A 27,662-nucleotide genomic window follows, 5' to 3' on the forward strand; every position below is an offset into this window, starting at 1 on the left:
CAAAATAACCCATGTTTGAGAATTTAATATTTCTCCACAGCTGCATAGAGGTATTGTATGCCTGTGGTCAGCATTTCTGAGGAATTTTTTTTGTATTATTATACTGTCATAAAATAAAATAGCAATGCAAATAGTCATGCTGAGTGCGGTTCAAACTGATGGTTTCAGCAGCACAAGTGTGCCAATTTCTTCAAACCACGTACCTACTTGAAACACCACGTTCCAATATCCTGCTCGGGATGTCACTGAAACTGGTCCAAATTACAGCAACCAAGAGCATGGCCTACTTTTTACTATTGTGCCATAAGGACTTTTCACTTAGAAAGGAGCTGCATTCTCTTCCAGAACAGCAACGGCTTCCTAGAGATCGAGGGGGACAGCAGTCTCCAGAGATTCCCCCAACTTCTGCTAAGCAATTATACACAAGCTCTAATGTTCTCACTTCATACTGGGACTAGATTCTCTTGGCCTTTCAGTGAGCCATAGTACGCTATGGCTTTCAGTTGCCTCTTATTACCATTTATTTAAATGGATGTCACAGCCTAATTTCCAAATCAGGGTGAAATGTAATTGTTGCTACTGATTTTGTGGTTGACTTGAAAATTTTGTAGACCCCTTCTTTATCAAGTATCTTCTCATGAAAGTTTTAATGGTTCGTGGGACCCCAACATTTTCCATTATTATTCTTTTGCTTTGGAGAACAAAAATACCTTTTCATCTCCTAACCAAAAAATTTCATGTCATATGAAAGTAATTCAGATGAAACGCTGCCTAAATCCATAAAAGAAGGATCTATTTCTTTATCAAAGCCCTAAAGGCTGTCTAAGAACTGTGAGCTCACAATTCTGGTCTCCATCTTTTCTCAGATAGCAAAATCACCTGTGAAACAACTCCTAGGAAATGCATGATAAGAAATTGAAATTTCAACCTTCGTAGATCAAAATCTAATAGAAGACACCAGCTCTGCGTACTTATGGCATTGTCCAACATTAGAGTTGTGTTCTAAAATAACAGAGGATTTGGTGCTCCCAAATTAATATTTTTATATTCCTCTTTTTTCTGACTAAAAAGGCCAAAAGGACACAAATACAATGACATAGCATGATTTGAGAAAAGAAGAAAAGGAACCAGAAGCCCTATGAAAGCATTCTAGGGCCTGAGCTCATGGCAGCAGCTCAGTGTGTACTTAACTGAAGTGTGTACAAGCACACCACTGAAAGGTCAAAAACAGGCTCACCTCCAAGTGATTTTCACAATCAGTATGACTAAGTCAGCAGACTGGCTCCATACGTTAAAGGAAAAAATATGTATCTAATTTGCTAAACATCTATATTTGTCCATTTAATCACACTGTATTGATCACACCTTAATCACACCTGTTTGCTACAAAATTGATCTTTCCCATAATTCAAGTGATCTCCTTTCTGTAGGCTCATTCTCTTCAGCGCAGTACCGTATTTTTTCCAAGTTACTAGTTGTATGTAATTTTTCCATTACTAGAAAAGGAAACGGATGCATAATACATCTTCAGACAGTTTGCAGTAAGGACTACAAAGGCACCATATCTGTTCAACAGTTCTGCGGTCTAACAAAACTATCATTTTAAATCCTGAGTACTTGTATTGTGTACTAGAATACATGGTACAATAAAATTAGTCTAAAATATCTCCGGTTCATTCAAAGAGAAAATACAGTTTGTTTTCAGTATTTTCTGAATGTAAAGAAAGAATTGTAAGTTGCAAACAGTTACCCTTCTGCATTAATAACTCTAGAGAACACATGTCACGCGTGCAATATTTACACTTTACTCTTTATATTTCAGTGGTAAGCATATAAAATACTTGAAACACTATAGAAATTGCCAGAGTAGGCTTTGGAGATTACGTAAAAGACAACTCTATTGATAGAAAAGGGAACATAAATAAAAAACACATGACAGATTTCACTGATCTAAACCACTACGAATATATAACTCAAAGTGTCTGAGAATATTTAGATGCCTTTTCTCAACAGCAATCCATGTCTGTCAGTAATTTGAATTTTAAATTCTTGCATTAGTTTCAGGGAATAGCAGTGGTTGTACTTAGCAGGCTAGAGGTATGAGAAAGAAGAGATAAGAAACATTAATGTAAAAAAGCAAGAAAGTGTGCCTGTTTCAAAGTATGTACTGTGAGTGAATTAATAGGTCATGAGCCAAAAAGAAAATGCATAAGTATTCCTGTGATGTGGTTTATAGTTTTAAAATGCATTTAACTCAGAATTCAAACTAGTTCTAACAAACATTTTCAATTACCTGCTTTTTCAGTCCACCAAATATTTTTCTGGGAATTCTGAATTCAGTCAAAAGATGCTTCATTTAAGACTGAAACTTTTCTTAGTAAAAGCCATACTAATTTGATGAATAATCAGTTACCAGCCAATGACACCAACTAACAGATTATGCCTGGAACACAATTGATATACTTAGTTTGTTCTGAATTAGGCTCACACCTACAGTAGTCATACAAAGCTACTCAAATACGTGCAGATGACAATGCACCATGGTGAGGTAAACACACAACTGAGCAGATTGGATGAGTGAGCCTAGCAGATGCTGACTTGTGACACAAGTATACAGTACTTATACAGTACTGCATTGTCCTGGGGGGCACCAGGACATGTTGTGCTCCACGGATTCGCGAAGGTTCCTGGAGGCCTTATACCTACAGTGGATCACCTATTCACAGTTTAAATAGTATTCCTCTTTTTTATCAGATCTGTATGGTAAGGAGTAAGGGAAGCTTCTGTCCGACTATAACCAGTTTTGGAGAATGACTAATGCATTAGAAGAACACAAGGAATTAAATATCTCTAGCTTTGGAGTCTGGGTATGAGAGTAAAGGAATGCAATGAGAAAAGTACACCCGAGGCCAGCTTCTCCAGCACAGGACAACCATGTATTGTACAATCCAGCTACTTGTAACACACAAGAAACGCTTCCCCTGTTGGGCAGATGGAAGATTTGACTGGACTAAGTAAAAGACACAGACAGGCAGGACTGTCACTGTCTGCTCAGATCATTCAACTATGAGCTGATCTGGTAAGCAGGAAGGCAGATAGGCTGTAACTCAGCTGGAACCTCAACTATTTGCCTCCTTCTACCAGAGAAAGCACAGCAACTTGCCCTCAGTATGGGGATCCCGGAATATTCTACAGGACAGGCAGTCTCTAGGATAGCCAACCGCCTGCAGTACAAGGGTATGCTGTAGGACAGGCAGTCTCCAAGATAGCCACCTGCCCGCAATTGGAGGGGACAAGAAAGAATTTTCCTGGGAGTTCCCAACTGGACAGGTTGAATTAGTTTTTCTACTCAGGCAGCATTGGAAAAACAAAAGTTGCACAAGATGGGTACTACTGTTACTACTCGAATTTTGTCATAACTTGTGACTTTGGGAAAGTTCCAGTAGGCAAAGTCTAGCGTTGTTTAAAATACTGACAGCTCTCTCTCTAGCACGTTAGATATGACAGAAGCTGGTGGACCTGGTGAAATGGTCATGTCCAGCCAGCTGCTGGTAAACTTGAGCTTTGGGAAAGGAGGAGAAAACCTTCAGGTCTTACATCTTTAGTTTCCTAGCATTTTGCTTAATGCGGTCTCTAATCAAAACCAGGAGTTTGTGTGTCCCCTCACCATGGAAGGTGGCAGTATACATCCATGAGTTAGGCTCATGCCTAACTATGTTTTTTTCATAAGTGCCTACTACTAAAATTGCAGCCTGCTGTTCAAGCTTTTGTCACACATCTGTGCCATCCTTGTGATGTCGGTTCAGGTACGATTAACAGGTTTCTCTATTCTGCTGATTAAACAGGTATATGCTATCAAATAATTTATGTATTATCTTTTTTCTTGTATACTTGTCTGGTAGTGAAGCTCCCTAGCATTTCAATTAATATGCGTACACTTAAACTTGGAACAAAATTCTTCTAGAACCAGGTACTATTATAACAAGTACAGTAGTTTCAGAACTAGTTCAATCTATGCATTCTCATATGAGCTCTACATGCAGATTGAACATGGAATTGCTACTGTATGCTTTAATTTTAATGTGGATCGCTCCTTGAATTCCCTTTTGAGTTATTATAATTTTGATTATCATTTATCTGACAGCCTGGTTACAGGCAGGAGAACTCATTCTGAAGACAAATAATAAGAGGGAGGAAATGAAAGTAGTACCACCATGTTGAAAATAATATAAGATAAGGGATGAAATGCTTTATGGTATTTGTGATGCATTGGTATATGGTTAAAGTTTCCTGTTTCTGAGAAGAATATGATGAAAGTCTAGAGAGATGTCTTGCTCAAGCTTTTATAATAAAACTTGAATCCCAGTCATTTCCTGTCTTGCAACATGGATTCGTTCCCCAGCTGAAATTTTCATAGTGTACAATGGGCTGATTTTGCAAAAAATGCCTTCTTCTCTTCTCTAAAACTTATAAATTCTCCTCTGCCAGTAGATCCATAATACTACTAAAGAATCACTGTGTTAATATCACCTGTAAGAACTTGTTATACCCTGTCACTCTACTGCTTCCAAGACGATAGATCTTGTCATCACAGCTTATTAATCTTCAACATTTTTGACTTTCAAAAGTTTTTAGTTCAGATGTGATTTCACACTGTCACCATGATCCAACACGTTTAAATCAACTACTTACAAATTAAACTAATTTATAAAAATTTTTTAAATCACGGGATGAGATCAGTTCATCAAGAGCCTACTTAACCGAAACAGCTATTTGGTCTATGTACGTAGGAATGTCCAACTCCACAAGCACCTGAAATCATAAAGCATCTCCCTAGATAGCCTACATGTTCCTTGGGCACTTACCACTAGCTACACATGCACGTCCTGAATTGCGCTGGCCTAGAACTTTGTTATAATCCAGAACTGGCAGGCTAGCTCCATGACCCCATCAACATAAGTCTCCAGAGAAGCTCAGAAAGTTAGATGAAATCAAATAAAATTAACTATGAGCTTGATATCACATCACATAGTATCTTCTCTCCCTTTTTCATACAAGTTTATGTTACAACGCTTGCTAATGCAGGTTCTGGATGCTAGACTGCACAGCCTGAGAGACTCGCTACAACTCATTGTTTTCTGGGAGACTGCCCAAAGCCAGCAGTCTTCAAAGTTCACAGAGAAGCCTAACTTCTCCTGTTGGTTCCCTAGAGTCAATGAGGACTACGTAGCATTTAATGGAGAGAATGCAGTCTAAGCTAGATGAATTAGATTGGTCGTCATCGGTCCTCCAAGGAACCCCATATGAAATTTAGGCAGCTATGTTTGGCAGACAGGACCTAACTTATCTAGGGCCAGATCTAAAGTTGAAGTGAGGTAATTACTCAAATTAGACACCGTAAATAGGGTAGACTGGATTCCAAAAACTAGTCCAAGATGCTACTGACAGGGTTACGAGCTGTCTCAAGAAAAAAAATGCAACTATGCATCCCGTATTTGTGTTTTCTTCTTATACAACTAAATGCTTAGTTGAAATGCACAGAGAAATAATATCAAAGAGCAGAGCTAATATCTAACTTCCTCCTTTCTTCACGTATATTAAGGCAGTCGCATTTTGCTCTAGCAGACAATAGAGACTGTGTTACAGGAGACAACATACTTTTGTAAGAACATACAATGGAAGAATAAAATTTGGAGATGACAGATGATGGCAAGTTAACCTACACATAGGTGCAGCTTTATGCAGTGTTACACTTCATTTATGCTCATTTTCTAAATTCCATGTCATTGACTAAGTCTAACAAGCGGAAAGTTTCTAGATGAAAAGCACTTGTCAGCATGACTCAGCTAAGGAATATATTTAAAAACAGAGAACTTAATTACATTTGGAATGTCTATGCCTGCTAAGGACAGCAATTGTAGGTGTGACAGAAATTTTCATGCTGTTGATTTGGAAGTCCTAACCGAGACTCAATTTTTTAATTCTAAGGTAACAGAATTTGAATAAACACCAGTAGAATGTTTCAAAAGTAAGCACTATCCTTACATTTCATGCAAGAAAATTTGTTGTCTAAGAAAAGTAGTTAAGATGTGAAACAAAGATGCAAGAAGCTAGGTTAGATTCAGGAAGAATCAAGTCATGCAAAAGGATTGAACAGAAACCGCAAAGTTACATAGCCAGCACAACTTAGGGCTGTTTACCATGTGTAAAAAATGATACTGAACTCTACTGATACACATGCCTCTCAGATTAGCATTTTCTTTCACTTATATATTTTTTTCATTGAATAGAAAGGTGTCCTTAGGTTGATATGTCACAAAGCCTAAATGTTTTTTGGAAAATTCTTCTCAAGTACTGAGTTGTGGGCCAACTTTGTTCTTAAAGATTTGTCACTGATTTTAATGGAAGTCAAGTTAGGCCAGCTTTCAAGACACTTGAAAAGTTCACTCTCAATGCTATAAAAGAGCCACATTACAAGGTAAAGGACACTTCAGAGTGAACTGTGCAAGTTCTGTCCCAGTCAAATGCTAACACAAGAAGATTTAACCATCAATACAACATATATCGTTGCATTCAATATGGCTTGTCTACTACATATGATGTGGTTTTGCAAAAGGATCTTAGCAATGGAAAGGTCAGAGCTAATGAGGAAGTAACTTGTATCTTCTTAGCTTGACAAAAGGAGAACAGGTAAGGACAGAGGAACCCTAGGAACGGTTCTGCAAGAAATCATGAAAAAGAGGAGAAGTTGGCTAATTAAACACCTTGCCTTTTTTGTAAATTTAGTCTAAGAAAGCATTCTAATGGCACTAGGACCATCTCAACCTGCCAAAAGATTTCATTAGAGACTTTGTGAACTCAGGATTGTCGTCTTTGGCAACATTCTGCACTGAGTCACACTGAATAAATACTCTAATAAGCACCCACGTTTCTGGCCTAAGAGGTGGTGGTTGATTCGGCATTATTTAGAGCAGAAATAGCATAGAGATAAGTTCAGGCAGACAAAAGAACATGGATACACGCATCTCAAATGTTATGCTGGACAGCAGAAACAGGAAGACAAATGGAAGACTGAGAGGTCTGACATAAAAGAGTGAATTAAGTGTTACAACATTCAGTTTGACAATATTGAATGTTCCTCCACATCACTGCAATCCCTCCAGCTCTTACAATCCAGTCCCTACTTTTGACAAAATCTTGAGATCTACCTCATTTTTCTAACTCTCCTGCAATATACTTAAACGCTCCTCACTTTCTCACCTTTCTGCTGGAAAACAACCATTACTTCCCCACTACAAGTATTCCCAGTTTCCTGTCAGCTGCCCCTCACACAAATGCGTTAAGCCCAAGAGTTGGGCAAAATAACGTGGCGTGAATGCACACATACCACTGGAGCTGTGGGCATGCCGTTTGCTTGGCTAGCGGCAGTACATCTGAACCCAATGGGCAGCCAGGTGATCAGGTATTATGCGTGTTCAGACTTGTAAGTCACCTCGTGCTTGCAAAGGCACAAACAGGACATTGCTCCTCTACAGCTTGTTGGCCCAATGAACCATTGTAGGTCTCAGTCTGGGGCACTACAAGAGATAGCTTAGGTTATACAGTGTTATATACTGTAGCAAGGATATTTGTCCCCCACTGCTCCTCTTTCCCTTGCTTCTCTCCCAAATCATTATCCGTGGTTACAGTGACGTTGCGTTGGAAGCTTTGCTTCTGGGTCTGCTCCCAATAGTTTATGCTTTTGGCTGTCTTTTTAAAATGTTGAATCTGGAGCTCACAACATATTTTGAATCCTTAAAGGAGTCAATGGAGAAGTCATCGTATCCTGATGATATGCTATTTGTACTATGGGGTCTTCTGTGCATTTTTTTCAGATCTGTTTTTACTTTCACTGAAATAGCTGTTTGGATGCTATCATTGTGGATTTTATTACCACCACTGGGTGTAATGTACTGATTTTTTTTCCTTTAAAGATATACTGGCAGTGCTGAAGGTAGGCAGATTTATGACAAAAGGCGAATATTTACATATGGAGAGAGTCTTTCTTGAACTGATGTTTCAGTATAGCTTTAGAATGATATAGACCCTGAGAAAAAATAATTCTTTATTTGTGAACAACAGCAAATCAAGCGTATATCACAAACCACAGAATAGTTGAGATTGGAAGCAGAAAGCATTTGCAGAAATGGTTTGTCATTTACTGGTGCATTTTAGCATAAACACTTGAGGGATTTTTTGATAAGAATTTTTTCAAGTCACTTTAATAAAAATATAATTTTATCCAGGTAATCTAAAAATTTCCCAGGAAGACAGTCCAGAGAGACAAAACCAGTAATAGTCTGGAAGGTCCACATTGCCACTAGAAACTAAGTGATATGGTTTATCATCACTTTAGTTTTACATTTGTATAACTGAAAGGTTTTAGGGAGTTATATTGGAACACTGAAGTGATGAATCAGGTAAGATATTCCTCTCAGAGGAAAAGAACCGCTGTGGAAATACTCTGAAGTATTTTTAATGAATGTAGGGAGTAGAGCAGGGCAGAGTCTCATGTGAATTAAGATTTGATAACAGTTTTCTTCCAGTGGTCAAATAGTATTTCAGAATTTGATAATTTTAATTAGCACATGCTAAGTTTCTCAAAATGGAAACAATGGATGAATATGTTTTTGCTAAGTTGATTGAAGCCTTTTCTATGAAATAGATGTTCTAAAACATAAACTAAATTGCTTTCAAATTTTCTTTAGCTTTTTTCAATAACTCTCTCACAAATTACTTTCTCAGGATAACTATCTTTTGTTGTCTGTCTTTTATAGAAAAAACACAAGGCTAGATGTACCAGGTTTTTTATTCAACAAAGGGTCCTTTATTTTGATGCAAAATTCTCTTTCTCATATCTATATAAATGGTAAATGAACAACAAAACATTCTTCATCTATACTCTCCAGTAATGAACAGCTTTTTAAAAAGAAGCATATTACAAGTCTCATCTATTTCTAGAATGGAATTACCCTCAGGAAACAGTAGTGTTTACATGCATGTTTTAATCATTATTACTGTGATGATTCTAAAGATACAGAATGAAATCTGGACCCCACCTAAGTCAATGGCTAGACTATTGTCAGATTTGGATCAATCCTAATAATTGATGCCTTTTGAATTGTTAAGATCCCTTTGAAAAGAGCCTTTTATTCTAGCTCACCTCTGCTATTTAATGTGCATTACAACATAGACTCCCTTTTGTTGCTCATTTTGGAATTTATACTCAACATTTTTCAGTTTCACCTTAAGTATTGTAATAGTAGATTATTTTGTTAGCAATTTGAAGAGAATACAAGCATGTAATTAGTACTCAGCATCAGCACTCTCTCCTTCTCAAAATAATGTTTTTATGCGCAAGCTTGAATAGCACAATAGCTACATGAAAATTCTTGTGAATGGTTTGACTGCTGAATAAAGTAAGGGATTTTCTTAAGTGTTATTAAATAATTAAGAAAGTCTTCCAGCAGGATTCTATGTAAACAAGGATTGTATTAACCTAATTCTGTTCCTTCTTCAGCTTCTAATAAACTCTTGCTTATCTTCACGGTGATGGAAAGTGTTGTTCAATTATTGTAACAGACACATGTATAATTTGCCCAACTCTTTCTCTTATCTTACAAGATTTTGGATAAACGCATAAAAATGTACTACATACAAATCTGCGTTCCCACAGATGGCAGAACTTGTCAGAAAGACTACTGATTACTGTCATCCTGAATCCTGACACAAGTTGACAGAAACAAATGCATCTTTCTAACAGATCACAGAAATGCATTAGCTCCTATTGTAAAGATTGCTTATACTGGATAAATTTATGAATTTTTATCTATATGAAACAGATTTGGGGACCTTCTAAATAGTATTGAAAATACTGGAATGATATGGGTGTTCAAGTGCTTAGGGTACTGCTTTGGAGAGACAGACTTGAGTATACGAACAATACACATCAAGACAAAGCACAAACCAGTGCATCTCACCATGTCCCCTAACATCTATCTGCTCAGTAACATGACAGATGTCATCTCTCACACTTTCCCATGTTCCTCTCTAGACCCTTCTTTGCTCCTTTGCCAAGTCATTTTGAAAGATCAACTGGTTTTGTGATGCAGAAGGTATAAGGATTAAACCAAATTTCAACACAAAGCCTATTACTTAGTGCCATTTCCCATTCATCTTTCTGTGCTTTGACACAAAACCGTAAGCATTCTGGAACAGAAAATGTCTTGATATCCGTGCCCTGCACAGTTTCAACATCATCCTTGGTAACTATAAAACAGTAAATCTAATGAACCTGACATAAAAAGACATAAAAGAGATGGATAGAAACCCACAGTAAATGTTTTAATGAGTCTACTTTCTACTCAACATCATATATAGGCAATTAGGGTCACATCTAGGAGGTCACATAAGTCTCTGATATAATATTTCTTACTAGATGGCTCTAGGTCTTCACGGCTGACAATAACCAGTGAAATTAAGCAGGTGAAAACAAGCAGGCCATTTAAACATGGCCTTCACACCTTAAGGAAGGAAGTCATTACTGGGCAGATAAATTGCACAGGTACAGTTCTGTGTCTTTTATACAAAGGATTAATCACTTATTTTAGCATAAAGAAATTGAAAAGTGCTATCAGTTCTAAATGGTAGCTTTTTGGCCCTGCTTTGTTGGGGTTCACTGGATAATCGATTATTAGAAAGTTAAGTAAAGAAATAGGACAAATACAAATGCAACTAAAAAGATTAATAGCTTCACCTAATAAATGCCACTTTTAAGAAGTGACCTTACACTCAAGCAGGAGCTAGGCAATCATCTGAATGGAACAGGAGCATTTGCAAGGGTTCGTGGACTCATTTCCCAAACCGTATGTTTTAAAGTATTTTTATGTATGGCATTTTGTTCAGAATGTTTCCTGGAATCCTTAATGAGTTAGAAGATTACTGGTCTTCACAGACAGTGGTGCTGTTTGGAATTCTCCAATTTAATCCCGTCAAGAAGATATACTTTATGATCAAAATAGATATTTGAAGAAGCTTTATCTCCTCAATAGAGCCAAGCTTTAGCCTCAAATTATTCCATGATGTCTATCTTTGATAACAAGACTGAGCCAGCAGAACATAGTCATACAGGTTTTCCATCAGCCTAACCCTAATCTCCTGCCAATGTGTATAATCAAAATCTTCTATGTTTCTTTCTATTAGAAGCAACGTGAAAATAATTCTGCCTGAGTAGCTGTTTTAGGAAACGTAGGTTTAATCGACACCACCACCACCACGAACCCTTTACAGAAGCATTCATAAAAATTCAGCATGTTTTCTGCTGTATACACTTCACAAGCATGTGCAATGGATTTTAAATATTGCCTTCTTTGTTGTTTTTAATACAAATTCCTTCTTTTCTTCCTTCCCACCCTTCCCCCAAAAAGACGGAAAATATTGCAGATTGGTCTACATCAAAAGCCAACATATATTCCAGTACTGCCAGTTAGTTCAACCACACAAAGTCTCTCCTCTTTCTTACTTTAATTTACCCCTGAGGAGCAATTCTTTTGCCTCCCACATTAAAATACCCCAGCAGGGAGCACAGTTTTTAACCAAACTAATCCATAGTGCTATAAATTACACTATACCAACCCACAACCTACCTAACAGAGGCTTAAAATTTAAAATTTAGTATAAATATAAGCTTCATTCCAAAGGTGACGGAAGAAGGTACTGTTTCTGGTTTTTAAGCTATCCTGCTAAAGTCTCATAGCTACTGGTTCCATTAGAAATACGCTATAAACTAATCATTTGGGATATATATCTCATCAGATTTGTCACAGCAATAACATCCCGCTCTAAAGAACAAGTTCTGAGAAAATAATGAGTACAATCCTGACAGCTTACTCAGTAAAAACTTACCATCAGCAATCAATTATTATACTATTATTAGTGACAAAATTGGGTGAGAGACATTACAAACCAAACAGCAGAGTGGCTTTGCTCAGGAGAAATTGCAACCTCAGAGGTCAGTAAGATAAAGTTCATTCTTCCATGCCCTAGGCATCCAGCCTTCCTATTTTCCCATCCATCCCTTGGATGTAGGGAGAAATGGTGCTGTGGATACCAATACTTTGTACTTGCCATGCAAATAAATCATCCCTTCTCACATCGATCATGGAAGCCTTTCTAATTATCTACCACTCCGTTTAAACAAAGAAACTTGTTTAACAGAAAGCCAAGATGCCACCAAGAAGCATCTTCTGTACTGTAGTGCATTTATTTCCACCTTATTCATTCCATTTGAATATGGAATTAATTTTGCGTTTTTGCAACTGTTTTTTTATGCATTCTAATCAAAGGATCCTATTTTTTCTTTTGACTATCCCCTATTGTTGTATAGCCACAAGCCACATAACAGAGGTAGATGAACACATCTCTCTTTTTTTTTTTAAACACCAATCTTATGCAAGATAAAGTATCTGGAAGAAAGGCGTTCAGGAGATTAGTACCACTTATCCAAATTCCCATCTAGACTACACAAGCCTACGCTATCATTTTTAACACTTGCACAGGTGAGTCAAAACAGGGTCTACCTTACGTGACTGCAGACCCACTGCTGCTTGAAAATGTTATGACATAAAAGGAAAAAAAGAAGCTAGCCAAAGCTCAATAAAATGATTCTCATTTGTTTTAAATATGTGATTACTGAACATGAATGAAACCCAAAAAGGACTTAATTCACCAACTGAAAACAATTTTGGTTTGCTTCTCACATTGCATGAACCTGCCTGTCCACTTCTAAGAGACTTCCTAACCTGTTTACAGTCCAGCTAAGTAAATTTTCAAAAGCTTTCTAAACAGCCCATTTTATAAATTTAGTTCCATAGGGCTGACTAAGCACGCCAGTATACAGATACTACCGTCATGTGAGGTAGCAGTGACCACAGCACTTTGTCACACTATGCAAGGCTCTGCAAGTTCTTTCTAATTGTATTAAATAGAAGTACTTAACATATAAAGAAGTGACATGGCAACACGTACTTTCAAAAGAAAATAAGATTTTTTTTAAAAGGGTAACTGTGGTGTAAACTTTATACTCCCACGGGACCATGAAAAGTTATGGTTTCATTTTCAATGGAATCTAATTTCACTTGGTTAAATCTTTACTGGAAAGAATTACTGCATATATGAGACTAATACTGATGTCTCTGTGTAACCCTCTGAGAATGCCGAATTCCAAGAAAAACTTATGTTTTTGCTACCTGAATCATAGGTGGCGGCAAACCACATTTTAAATAAACCTTGTGTTAGAACTTTAAAAATGTGAACCACAAGCAATAAATTAAATAAATAGAGAGAGATGATCCCAAGAGGATTCCTGACACACCACAGGCTCTGCATGCTTTTAAAGGGGTAGAAGGTTATCAAAAGAAAGGCTGTGTAGCTTCTTGCAATATTGTAATATAAAGCTAATAGCTTTTTCCAAATATATGGTACATACCTATTTGGAATGTAAAAATCTTTGGAAGGTATAGAAAGAAGGGACTATGAGAAAAGCACGTTTATCAATAACATGTAAAAACTATGGAGCTGATACTATACACAGTCATATGCGTGACTAACTCTAATCAGACCAGCAGTACCCTCAAGTCAAGAACAGCGCACATGAGGACCGTGACAATCTTATTTCAAAATTCAAAGTAAAACTGTCATTCTCTCTTTGGCCTCTCCTGGTGGAGCAGCTGATTGAGTACAAGTGACACAAAATATCCCATTGCAGCTTGTGATGCTTCCAGACACCTAGTTAGCATTTTGTCAAGAGTCTCAGATAACTGCTACATTCCTAGACTCCCTTTGTAACCAAGGGTACACAGTGCCTTCAGTCACCCACCTGCAAAATCTGAGTACCTTTTACTTCTCACAGATGTTTCCGAGGACTCCTAAATACATATTGTGCACCTGCAGTGCTCTGAAAAAGCAGTACTCATATGTAAAATAATAAAAATTAAAAGTACTGGTGGCAAAGATCCTCTCAAATTCAGTGAGGCTACGGTTACATCAAAATATTTCAGTAAAAGCAAGCATACTGATGTTAGGGGGAAGTATCTCTTTCCTTCATCTTACACACAGGCATGGTTCTGACAGTCAGCTTCTTTTATCAGTCAGCAGAAGGAGGATCAGGCCAACAGTAGTCGGATTTCAATATTAAAAAAAAAAAAAAGAAAGAAAGAAACTTGACACTAACATCTAAATCCACTGACTGTAAATAAGCAAAACTAGGCACATACACATCAAAATGAAAGTTCTGACACGCACAATAACGAAAAAGATAGTCACAGTTTTTGAGGTAAACACTTGGCTCTTTATGGAAAAGGCAAGCAAATAATATCTGCTATATCCCAGTCGATTGAATTGAAAGTATTTCTTAGCATTTGCTTCTCAAAATTATGAAGCATTTTCTCTGTAATAACATTTTTTTGGTTATGTCTACTCTTATTCCCACGGGAAGCCAGCATTCTTGCAACCATAATAAGGTTTTTGCTGTATTTAAGATGCTTTCTCCCAAACCACTTTGGTAACTATATATACCCTAAATCATCTGATCAGATTATAGTACTAGTCTCTTTCTGCAACTCTTCAACCGAAAAAAGGTTACAACCATTATATGGAAGATGGAGTGAATTACATTTTGAAATATACAGACTAACATTATGAAATTTTGAGTCTTACCCAGTAAAGTCTTCCTCCTAGGATAAACCAATATGTGGATGAGGGCCACAGAATTAGATCCTTTATTAGTAAGAAAAAACAGACAAGCCAAAAAAGAGGGTTTTGTTTTCTTCTTCAAATAAAAACAATTTTGATAGAAAAAAGCAGAAGAATAAGTTTATGCTCGCAGGAATCAAATAATAGTTATAAATAAGTTGTACTAGAAATGGAAGCTTTTTCCTGACTTCCTTTTGTTTTAGCTACAGTGACTGCAGCATTGCTTGGGTTCCACCGTACTCTGTGACTATAGATTACACAATCTACTCATAGCATTCTGTATTCATTAAAGACTATGTTTAATTTAAAAAAATCTTTTGTTTCTGTCTTCAGTATGTACTATTTGCTCTGAAATAGGTTCAACTATTTCTGAAGAAAATTATTATAGAAATATCTAATTACTTATGTGTTCAGGCTGACAAGCCTTCCACTTAAGCCTCCATATTGCATGCATATTCTACCCAGATAGTAGTGTTATTCATATGCGACTTCCTGAGAGATTAGAGTAATGCATTAATAAGCATAATTTTTAAATATGGATTGGGATTACTCTTATTATTTTCTCTGTCCAGTATAAAATACAACTTGTGAAAAGTAGAATTTGCATCTTAACTTGCTCTCCATATTCTTGGCTGACAAATTATCTCTGCTTTGCACCTTAGGAGACTGCCAGATATTAAGTTACAGTTAAAGCTTCACAAATACCGTCACAGCTACTGAAGCCAGAATAATTTTATTTTACTTACTGACTCAATCATGTAGTGAACTGTAACAATCAGCCTTTGTCTCATTTTAAAAATGTGTAAATCATGAGCCACAATTTGACTGTGAACCACTTTAAGTAACATCTGTCTGCCTAAAAAAGCATTGGGCTTTTATTGTATACCTCAGATTGGAAAATAACCTGCTATAGAGCCAGATAAACCTGAATCTTGGCACATCACTGACCAATTAATTATACTGAATTTTTACTTTCTCCTAAAGAACATCATTTTCTGAGCAAATGATTATACAGACTATTTAAATAAATCTTGTTCCACAAATCCTAGCTCAGTTCTTTACTGATCTCATGTCTATACTATTTCATTTAGCTTAATATATCCAAACCACAATTGCAAGTTTCCACCAAAAAGTTGATTTAATTCTTGAATAAATTGTCAAAGTAATATTTGGTGTCTATATAGATAAATACCATTCAACTCCTTTTCCTGCCATCCTACCCACAACGCACGAGAAAGGCAGTATTCCTTTTGCTCCAATTTTTCTGTTGAACAGTTTTTTATTTGCATTCTTTTCAGCATTCTTCCTCATATCTAAGAATATATTTTCATTCCAGAGGACTTGAGTATTGCTACATAACTAGTCTCAAAATCCATAAATCCAAACTATATGGAGAAATAGAATTCTTCATTCATTTTTCATGACTCCTTGTTTACTTAAGATGCTCTTAACTTTAAACATAAATGATACTTTCTTACCATATTTTAAAATCTTAGGAGAAATAAATAAAAAATGTTGAATATATATAATTGCAGAGTAAGATTTACACTGAAGTAAAACCTTATGGTAAAAGTTAAGATATAATTCCTATTATGTGAGAGCAGTGGCTGTGCTGAAAAAAAAACACATTTCCTGAAATGCATTGCTAACTTCAGGTCCTCATTCCTGCTTCAGAAAGCAAAAAAGGAAAGAAAAAGTTGGATGAACTCCATCAGTAAAGAGGTATTACTTTTCTTTTGATTTAGGATCCTTTATCAATTGACTTATGATGCAGCAATATAAAGACAACATTATGCGCTTGATATGTGGTTTGTAACAGCTCTTTCATTGCCTGGCAAACATGAAGCAAGCACTGATGACATTTGCAAAACCTGCAAATGGAAAACACCACTAAATACTCTTTCGTGTCTTAAAGCAAGAACCATGGGATATGATTTTATGAGATAGCACCTTAATATATTTACACTAGTAGTAAAGAGTCAAATCTTCCTGCAGGTCTGTGCAGGAGAGCTCTGAGGTAAGGACTCAGTCATGCATTTGCAAAGGTGATGACAATCTGTTATTTGATCTTAATGCCAAACAGAAAAACATAACATGTTTCCAAGGGCTGTACATCTATATTTGTGATGGAGCACTTCCAACAGGTGAAGGGATTTAGAGGTTAACTTTTTTCCCCAATAGCAGGCTGGGATGACTCGCTTGGATTAGCTATTTCCTTTTGTTAAGTGACACAACGTTGGAAAATATTTTGGGCAGGACCCCCAATGTACCATCTGCTCGAGACAAAGCCTTTTGCATCATGTAGAATCTAGCCTCCTGTCAGCATAAGTTGCTGAAGAAGTTTCATAAAAAGAGACTTATATTTGGGGACTAGATTTTAATACTGATTTTACTGATTTTACTGATTTCAGGGCTACCAAGATGATTAGAGGGCTGGAGCACCTCTCCTATGAAGAAAGACTGCAAGAGTTGGGCCTGTTCAGCCTGGAGAAGAGAAGACTGAGAGGGGATCTCATCAACGTGTACAAGTATCTGAAGGGGGAGTGTCAAGAGGATGAGGCCAGCCTCTTCTCCGTGGTGCCCAGCAACAGGACAAGAGGCAACGGGCAGAAACTGAACCACAGGAAGTTCCACCTAAACCTCAGAGAGAACTTCTTCACTGTGAGGGTGACAGAGCATTGGAACAGGTTGCCCAGAGAGGTGGTGGAGTCTCCTTCCCTGGAGATATTCAAAACCCGTCTGGATGTGATCTTGGGCAATATGCTCTAGAGGTCCCTGCTTGAACAGGGAGGTTGGACTAGATGATCTCCAGAGGTCCCTTCAAACCTAAACGATTCTGTGATTCTGTGATTCTGTGATTTTCTATTTTATTATCTATGACTGACAGACTGAAAAGAAATAAAAATTATTAGCCAAGAAAACTGACTGAAAGCTTGATTAGCAGCTGGCAAAAGACTCCATATGAAGTTCAGAAAAACAAGAATTGAGTAGGGATACTGAGAAAAATCATCAATGAAATGGAAATCATTTGTTTTGCCTTTTTCAGGTGACTAGGGAGATCTAATATCTTCCCATCTGATCTAGTAATTAGCACTGCCACTGTATTTCTAATTAAATAAAGGACTCAAAAATATATTTCAGCATCAAGGGATATCATTTTCATTTCTAAACTCATTTTAGTACCACAGAGAAGCATATAAATCTTTCATCATCAGGTACCATACACACTAGTGGAAGGTAGGTGACATGTCAAATGCTGTGACCTGTATTGCAAGAGATTTGCTTACAATACAATTCATATATACTTAATGCAAGAGAAAAACAGAGATAAAGACAGACAGAATAGATGTTTGGTATGGTAGGTACTAGAATATTACTAATTATGACAAAGCCAAGAAAAAGAACCAGTCTTCAGATTCAAGGATAATAGAGCTCTGACTTGGTTCCTTAGCTATATTAGAAACACTTCGCACAGTATGAAAAAATCTAGTGTTTGTGTTTTTCTAGAATTTGCCTCAAAGAAATTAAAACAAAAACATCAAGATCATCTCAGGCCTCATCCTAGGCACAGGACTCAGAGGTTCATACACTGAGCATGACTCAACCCAAGCCCTGTTACATTCCCATTTCCCGAGAAACGCATTCGTACTCCAATTCAATCGCTTGCCCACATCAGTTTTTCTTGCATGATCAATACTAAAGGCAGTAAAATTATATTTTAGGTAAATACTCTGAAAAACAAACTGTCTGACTACATATAATTGGCAAATAGGATTATGCATTGTAGTATACAGGACTCTGAAAGAGCAGAGGAGCAGAATTTGACTTTGTTCCAGATAGTTCCCAAAAACAGTTATTTCTTTTACAAATAAAACATGTTTGTAAATTTAAAAATTCATGCTGCCATCAAGCCATAACCTTCTATGTAAAAATCAGATATTTTTCTTATGAATTTAAACAGAAATCCTTGCTAATCACAGGAATGTCTTTGTAGTCTTCTTGTGTCTATAGCTCTATAAATATAGATAGTTTATTTTCTATGGAATATCACAGACAAAAGGCGGAAATTAGTGTTTTTAAAACTAATTTACCATAGATCTTGAAAAAAGATCAGTTTTTGAAGAAAATACCAGCAATGATATTGCACCCCTGAGGTAACTTTATTTAATATTCAAAGATCATGTGAAATTATCCAAAAGTCAAGAGAGTGATATTTATGCCAAAAAAAAAAAAAAAAAGAAAGACTTATTAAGGGTTATAAATTCTGACTCCTTATGTTTAAGAGTCCATTTTATTTTCTACCCAGTGATCGTATTTTTTATTTTAAAGGAAATCTGTAGGAGCTATAATGCACCCTTGGTCTATTAAAAATGCTATTGTGATATTGAACTTTTATTTTAGAATTACCACTAGGTATCCTCATTTCTCCCCAGCTCTAGAGAAAAGTTCTAAGTCTCATATCCTTGGGCAAATGAATACAACATGCAGAGTGAAAAGTAAATAGGCAGTGACTCCTTTTATGAATAACGTTCATCAAAAAAGGCAACTAGCGATGCCATCATGCTTTCCAAAACATATTTTTCAGCTGAGGTAAGAAAGTGTATGGAGAGAGAGAGAGAGAGAGAGAGAAAGAGAGAGAGAGAGAGAGAGAGAGAGAGAGAGAGAAACACAAAGAGATCAATACAGAAATACATGAACAGCTATCATGGGAAACGAGATGTTTTAAGCTATTGTTTTTTTGTTTTTTTTTCTCCCTGAACCGTAATTCACCCAAATCTTCAGAAACTGACAACTTAATTCATGCTTTCCACCTTAGTTTGATACTTGCTATGGCATTGCTAAGGCATTCTTTTTTGCCTGAAGGGTTATATGGTAATCTACAGAATATGGTTATAAGCTTCAATCTATTTGCTTAAACTAGTTCAAGTCACTTAAAGAAAAGAGTTTTAAAACTATCACTTTAGAGATGTATTAGCATCAGTAACTCCTTGGGCCTGACGCTATGTAATCCTTCACACCTGTTCAAAGTTGGGTAAAATTCCTGTAAATCACTACATAAAATGCATCACAACAGAACTCGGATACTCTGAAATACTATGAAGCTGCACAAGAAAACACAAAAAAAGAAACAAACACACAAGCTTCCAACATTTGTGGGTAAAACAACACTCAAATATATTTGAAAATTACTTACTTTTCCTTCACTGGTAGTTCTGTCTCATAGGCTGCCACTTTAGCTCCTGTCCCAGCAGGCTTTACTATCCTTTGCCTTCGCTTCCGTGTTGGAGCAGTATCAATGACGTCTGGACTACCCAGGATGGAGTCCTTTCGTTCTGGCACTGCCGAAAGGAAAAAGACCAAAGCTGAAGAGAACCTTGAAGTATTACAAGATAATTCTTAATATATTTTTATTTATTCTTATTAAAATCTCCCTCTATACTTGACAGATTCAGACTTGACAGCAGTTGGTGTCTTGTAGTAAAACAAACAGAAAAATGATACAAAGTGAAATTCAAAAGGTCAAATTTAAACGAGAAAAACAGCTTTCCTTTACCTCTCTCTGTAGTCAGATGAGAGTAAGAAGGATTTTCAAATACACAGTTAAAGATCAGAAATTTACTGCAGGTTTCCTGATCCCTCCTTGGGTCCCTCCTGATCCCTCGAGTAACTAGAGAGGTAGCCTACAGAGTCTAGTTTCACCTAGCTGAAGTTAGTCTTTGTAATCTACAAAATAATTGACAAAGATGTGCACACAGCAAAGGAAAAAGGAGCTCAGGATTTGCAGTTCTGCTTACTGCATGGCTTTATTCAAACTCTCAGTCCGTAGTATGAGTAACAACACACGTTCAGAACAAAAGGGAACAGTATGATTTTCCATATTCATAAGGAAAAACCCTTGTGAGAAGCTTATTTGCTGTGGTCAGGTACAGGATTTTGTTATGCAGAAGTTACCCTGCTACCACTGGGCCATAAAACCTCAGGAGTTCTGCTGGAGACTCCCCGAGGACATTGGCCAGAGAGGGATGGGCAGCCCCATACCTGTTCACGAAGGCAAAGCATCCTCCATCTGGAGCAAACCACAGCATAAAAAGGGAGAATGCCAGCCAGCTCCCCGTTCTGCCTGTGGAACGGACGGCCCTGCTTCCCTGGCAGCTTTCTTACTCAAGAGCAAATTTCTTAAATGCTGAAGGGGAGCTGCAGTCTGAAAGGAAGATGTAAAGAATCCCTGTCTCCTTGCAACCTCAAACGAGATAGCAAGTGTAGGCTTCAACTCACTCCTCTGCTTATGATAGGTAAAGTAAGCTACAGCCAGATTCATTCACCTACAATTTTCACTTCCATTATTACTGCATAAACTCACATTAGTAATTCTCCATGAAAATTCATAAAAGATGCATTGCCTCCATTTAAAAAAACAACCCTCTATCTGCTTTGACAGCTATCTGATTATTCGAAGCTTTCATGTCAAGATGGTCAAATCCTTCCTTAAGCTAAAATCCTCTCTCTCTTACTATTGCTATATATAGAGGAAATATGTAGACATTTTTATGCCAGCTATCAACATTCTGTAGTATGCTTTTATTTGATGTGCCTGCTTTAAAAATAAAATCTTTAATCACTTTGCATATTTAAGATAATGATATCCAGAACAGCACACATTTCAACTGAAATATATCAAATAATGATGTGGTGACTGAGGGTGATGTTATTATGGTAACTTCCCTGACTACTACTATCTGTGCATTTTAGGAAGGTTTAATCCGTACATGGATGAAAGACACTATAATTTGAGATTCAGTACTGAAGTTTTCCACATGAAAATAAATAATGGGTCTTATTTCTTCATTCCTTTCAAATTTGTTATCCATCTTTACAGAATGGAAACTGGAATTTAAAAAAATGCAACCCATAAGTAATATTTCAATTTTTTCTCAAAAGAGCTGTTTCTGATTCAGAAAGCCATTAAATTAACCGTACAAACACAGGCTCCCTAGAGCCAACGCAATTGTTGCTTACAGTCAAGCATATACTTAACTATCAGAACCCTCCTGGCTTATAACAGCATGCACTATACTACATCAGAGATTTACAGATCTTTGCAGGGTGACAACAGGTATTAGCTGACATGTTTCCAAGTCATAAGCTAACTAACGAGTTTCAAAGTCCAACACAGACAAGGTACGCTGCCTATAATAAATGTTGAAAAGGGTTAAGTTACAGCCTAACCTTCCATACTAAACTTTTAACTAGCTACGTACACTTTTCCAGTGCTAAATGTTGAAAACATGTCAGCTCTTGTTAATTACTGTTTACTGATGACATATTCAAAGTAGTATACCTAATGCTTATATCAATTCTGTTCAGTGTATATATATTTTAAAATCACTTCCTAAAGTTAGCACCTTCTCAATTAATACACAAAATAATTTATTATCAGGAACCATACATACAGCAACAAACTTAAATAATTTCATTATCATAGTTCTTATCTTTCCTTGTCGCCATTCTTTTCTCACACTGTCTGCTCCTGCCAAAAAGTAGATCCAATTTTAACTACATACACAATGACAACACAATGTTGCTGTTAAAAAATGTCTCTGTGTTTCTACTAGTGTAACAGATAATGGTTCTCTTTAGACAGGAGTTCATGCTCAGCATCGCTTAATGTTTAGATGCAAATCCTGTTTGTCTTCCACAACAGTCCCATTGATGCTCATGTGAGAAAACGGAAAAGAAATGTTAACCTTTGTCACATACTGCATTTATACCTAACCTTAGGCTGGGAAAGGGTCTCAGTTTTGTACTAAACATCTCAGTCTGATCTTTCCCATGAAAACAAATTTTGGTCTTACAATCTATTAAAGCAAAGCAGAATAAAAAAAACTCACCTAAATGAATCAAGTTAACCTCTCATTAAATTCTCAGTAAAACTGAGAATTTCCATTTTGAGAAAATTTCTTCTAACAATAACAAGAAAGCGGCTTCTCATTCACACAGCGCAGAACATGATCTTATGATGGACAGTAGTAGACTGGTTCATATATAATAGCAGATCACCATATTTTTTTTTTAAGCCATACTACCTCTACAGTTAGACCTGCGAATGAAAAGATGACATGTTTGAAGGTCAAAGTATCAAGCATCACCTACTACTGCTGCCCAGAAATGAATCCCATTAATGGATTTACCTATAGTTTTTGACTAAAAGCCAAACAAAGCTTAAGCAAAATATTATCCTCTGCTCGACACAAAAGGTTAAGAAATAATGGGAGATAGTCTTGAATATAAAACAAGTTTTCATTCCGAAAACTCCTTCCTTTCCCTCTGAATTTAATTAAATTTCAAGAAGTTTCTTTACTTCTCACTGTTTCTTGCTTTTATATTGTTTACTACAGTATAAATGACCACTATACTTTTTAGAAAAATAGTAGAAATTTAAATATAGAAAAGAGTGCTGTATGATGAAAGTCTGTTAATAAATCCCATAGAACAACAAATGTTGATCCAATAAAGGAAGTGTTCCCAACAAACAACATATACCTTCTGCAGGTGAATAGCTGCAAATAACAGACTGATAAGAGAGCAAGAAAGGGAAACATAGTTCAAGTGCTAAAACAGTATTTGTGCTAAGATTAAAGATTTTAAATAAAATCTTTTGATCTGCTATTTACTCTTTTGAAGAATGATATTGTTTGGTTGATAGACTAAATTAGAAAACCAGGATACTGTAGAAAAGAATTTAAAGTGAAAACTTAAATATCTTTATTTGATTTAGAAGAGTCAGAATGAAATTAAATCAATAGAGAATTAGTTAAGAAAGTGAAACAGAAGACACCTCTCCACCTACGCAGAAAAAATGCCAGGACCCATTCTCCGAGTCTGAGGACAGTCAGTATATACTACCTCGCATCCACTCAGTTAAATTCTCCTCCTTCCCAAAACAGTGCCACCTCTTCCATGCAGGTTGTTGGGAAGACTCTCCAGGCACCAGGCTCCGCCTGAGGAGCTGCCTGGCTATAGCTGCTGCAGAGCAAGATCACGCCAGGGAACATGCTATCCGTAAAATTGTGGGGACTACTGTGCTCGAGTGCCAGCACCGAGGCCCGTGGCTTGGCATTACCTGGTTTACTAATGCAAGCATAGTCAGACACACTGTTTTTTTGAAATCTTGTCACTCCGTGATATGAGCAACATGGGGGAACGGACAGGGGATGAGTGAGGCGAGCGGACAAGGCACATGCGGGCACTCACTCTCCAGCCTTCGCCTGGATGCCCTTTTTGCTAAGTTAGATGCTTAACAGAAGCTCTGTTAGTAAACTTATGCTCAGTGACAAAACGTCAGTCATCTTCAACATTCAGAGAAAAGAGCAAAGAACCTAAAGAACAAAGAACCTGAAGTGAGGGACACCTTTTGACTTTTCCCAATTAATAAAAGAATTAGAACTAGGTTTAATTTACTATTTTTGCACTATTGAGAAACAAGAGAAAAGAGCATATATCTGACATCAGAATGAGATCTTTATAAACACTCTGTATGTACTGCTATAATATCATGTACTTTAAGGCAGACTAAGCTTGTACTTTTTTGCTGTAAAAAAGATGTTTGAATTAAAAAATGGTCTAGCTCTGCCAAATCTAGACACACCTTCAAGGAAGAGAACGTGAAGTGTCAAAGCACAAGGTATGGAGATACTGTGATCCCTGTAAACCACAGACATTTAAAAATTAATTTCTATAACTTAGTTGTAGATGGACAGTCCAGTTGTATTTTAAAATATTTATTCTCTCTCAGACAGAAGCTACTTTATTTTAGTTTATAAGAGTCAAATTGTTAAAAAAAACCAACTTTGAATCCCTCATATTCACCCTGCAATTTGAAAAAATTTCATTCTTTGTACATCATCACCTGTAATGAAAATGCTACAGCTAAAACTTACACAATTGCTAACAACAGTGCTGCCATTACATGAGAGAACAGAATCTAGATCCTGCTCTAACTAGTACTAAAAGCTAGTACTAAAAACTTAGCTTTGCCATAAAACATATATAGAGTAAAGTAAAAACAAAGTTTGAGTAGAAACATTCCAAATTTAAACAATTTTCTCCTACAATGACCTAATCGCTAAGTTGCGTAACTACTGCTGTCTCTGCTCCTGCCTTAACACAGCATTGGTACTGACAAAGTAGATTGCAAAGGGACAAAGCGCCCACAAAACCATCACCTGAAGAGCACTAGGACAGCTGCTCCTCAAACCATGAAAAAAAAAAAAAAGGCAAGGGAACAGAACTCATTACTTTAATCCTTGACTATAGTGTTACTTCAGTAATTATGAGGTTTCTTCATCTCAGTCTAATTCCTGAGGGATCACCATAGCTGGTAATAATTAGCATCTTTGGCATTCTCAGCAGAGCGTCTCCAAAATGAGTGGGTATGGAAATGACCATGCATCTCACTGATGTAGGCAATCCCTATAAATTAGGATTAAGTTATATTTAACAGGAGGTTCAGGAAACACCACTTCTAACTATACTAAAATTATTCTGAATATACACATTCTGGCTATAATCGGGCTTCACCCCCCCCCCCCCCCCAAAGAAACAGATCCATTCAGATCATTCAGAGATCCAAAATTAAACAAAATACTTAGGGCTCATGCATATTCTTCAGTGAAATAAACAGGAACATGTCACTATTTCAATTTTAGGAAAACAGTAAAAACTATACTCCACTCTTTTGTTCTGTTCTACTTTATATTTTGCTCTTTGTATAAAATTGGATATACTGTACCATAATCCCCTGGGGTCTGCAGGCAGTTGAGAATGCAGTTCTATAAATTCTCTGTCAGTTAGTTATTAGTGTTTATTTTTATAAAGAATATCTCCATGGGAAGTGTTTATGATGACACATTTTAAAACAACTCCAGTAAAAAAGTTATACAAAATTTATAAATTGTATGAAATAGTTCAGTAAGGAAGTTTACATTTCACCCTGCTAGACTGCATTACCACAGTATCATAACATGTGGGCTCTTCTGTTTGCAAAGGCTGTTCTTTTTATGATATCACCTTTTTTCAAAGATATTTTAAATATATTTCTTTTCTTTAATTAAAAAAGCTTATTTCAAACATGCAGGGAAAATTCAAGTTAAAATAAAAATTTAGTTAAATTAAGATTTCCTCCTCGATACTTATTTATATGAGACAACTCAGTGCTCATCTGTTACTAGTTCATGTTGTCTTGAAAATAGATGGTAAAAAAAATTCAGGTCAAGTCTGACAAGCAAATAAGAAGTTTGGTAAGGAAGCATGAAAAAGTATCTTTTCATGTATCAGAATATCAGAGGGGGAAAAGGAAATGTGTTTTCACAAATGTCTGCAGAGACTCTGAAGGAGCTCATTAATTTTATTCGTAATAACCATGATCTCTTGTAGAAACCCTTCTTGTAAAAATACTTTGATAAGGGATGTTTCACTAAACAATGCATACTGCATTAGATATTAATTTTCAATAACCCAGAATAACACATTGCTAAAATATTTTAGTAACACCATAATTCTAACAAAGTCATTGGTTTTAAACATTTTCAAAGGTAATGATTTGTAAGTATCCCAGTGATCTTGAAAATCCTCACTGTATGTAGCATACAAAAGTTTCTCTAGTCCCTACAAATTAGTACCTACCTTGCAATGTAACAAAAGCCTTATAAGACGCTCAAATCTTTCCTGATATGAGTTGCAGGTAGAGGCTACCTTATGAAGTGGTGAAAGCTAAAAGACTGTAATTTTGGTATCCGAAAGCTATTAATGGTTAAAGTTGCTTTCCCTGCTTTATTTTTTGTGTGTGCTTGAATTGAAATGCTGGTGACTCAGACGCTGTTGTGTCTTTTGACTAGCCAAAGGCCATTAAATGAAGAGTTAGGCTGTACAGTAACAGTGTTAATAATAGCCTGATGAAGCTAACTTGTATATCATGCTTGGAGGGATGCATGGCCATCTATCTGGCATATTAGCACATACAAGTTCAGGATTTAAGCAAAAGGATTTAAGCAGTCTTCATCTGAAAAGGTTTAGATGAGCTCACTGCCCTGGCTGTGACCATTTGTTAGAGTCATTCTCTAGACTCCCTTGATGTCCTGTTTGGATCATCTGAACCACTCAGGGTGGAGGTAGGAAGCTTCTGAATGGTGTCCCCAGGAGACATTAAACAACATGCAGGTCAAGTAACCAAAACAACAAAACAGGCAGATGGAAGAATTTAAAAAGTGAAGCTAAGAAAAGCTTTGGAAAAAACTTCTGAATATTTCAATTCATGTTGAGGTAGTGGAGCCTAAAGTCATTTTTCATTAACCATATATCATAGATACCTTGTGAATGGAATTCCAACTAATATTGGCACCATTTTTACTCCAGTGAATTTTTCTGATGTCTATAGTTTATGTTGCTGAGCCCACCGCCCCCTTGACCCCGGCCCTAACACTTCATAGTGTTGGGTTTCCAAAGACCAGCTCTAAGGTTACCCCTTATGTCAGGTAGTGTTTCTTGTTTGTCTAACTTGTAGCTGCATAGAGCCTGATATTTGAAAGCCAGTCCTAAAGAACTATTTGAACATCGGTAATTATATTAATTATTTACTGATTGCAAACCAGTGAGAGACTGCTTTGTTAATCTTTGTGTAAAATGATCATTTGTAATGCTATTTAGGAAGTTAAGATAAAGTAGTACAGCTACTTATGAGCACTTTGAAATTGGGTTTCTGGATTAATATTAATTAATGGAAAAGCTTATGCTCCTAGAATAACAATATTTAAGCCCTAGAATACGCAAGAAGTAGTATATCTACTCCTGTGCTAACTTCTTCACTTAAAATCAGT

At 36.5% G+C, this 27,662-nt stretch overlaps 1 protein-coding gene across 10 annotated transcripts in view; it reads right to left on the reverse strand.

Moving 5' to 3' along the window:
* Positions 1 to 27,662, reverse strand: part of LOC104152896 (DNA repair protein XRCC4) — a 195,838-nt gene that overhangs the window by 46,680 nt on the left and 121,496 nt on the right. For all 10 annotated transcript variants that reach the window (XM_068928911.1, XM_068928914.1, XM_068928917.1 and 7 more), the window contains one exon: positions 19,985 to 20,129. In XM_068928911.1, coding sequence (XP_068785012.1) covers positions 19,985 to 20,129 — 145 coding nt within the window. The remainder of the gene's footprint in view (positions 1 to 19,984; positions 20,130 to 27,662) is intronic.

Source organism: Struthio camelus, chromosome Z (assembly GCF_040807025.1).
Source record: "Struthio camelus isolate bStrCam1 chromosome Z, bStrCam1.hap1, whole genome shotgun sequence".
In the NCBI taxonomy this organism is placed as follows: Eukaryota; Metazoa; Chordata; class Aves; order Struthioniformes; family Struthionidae; genus Struthio; species Struthio camelus.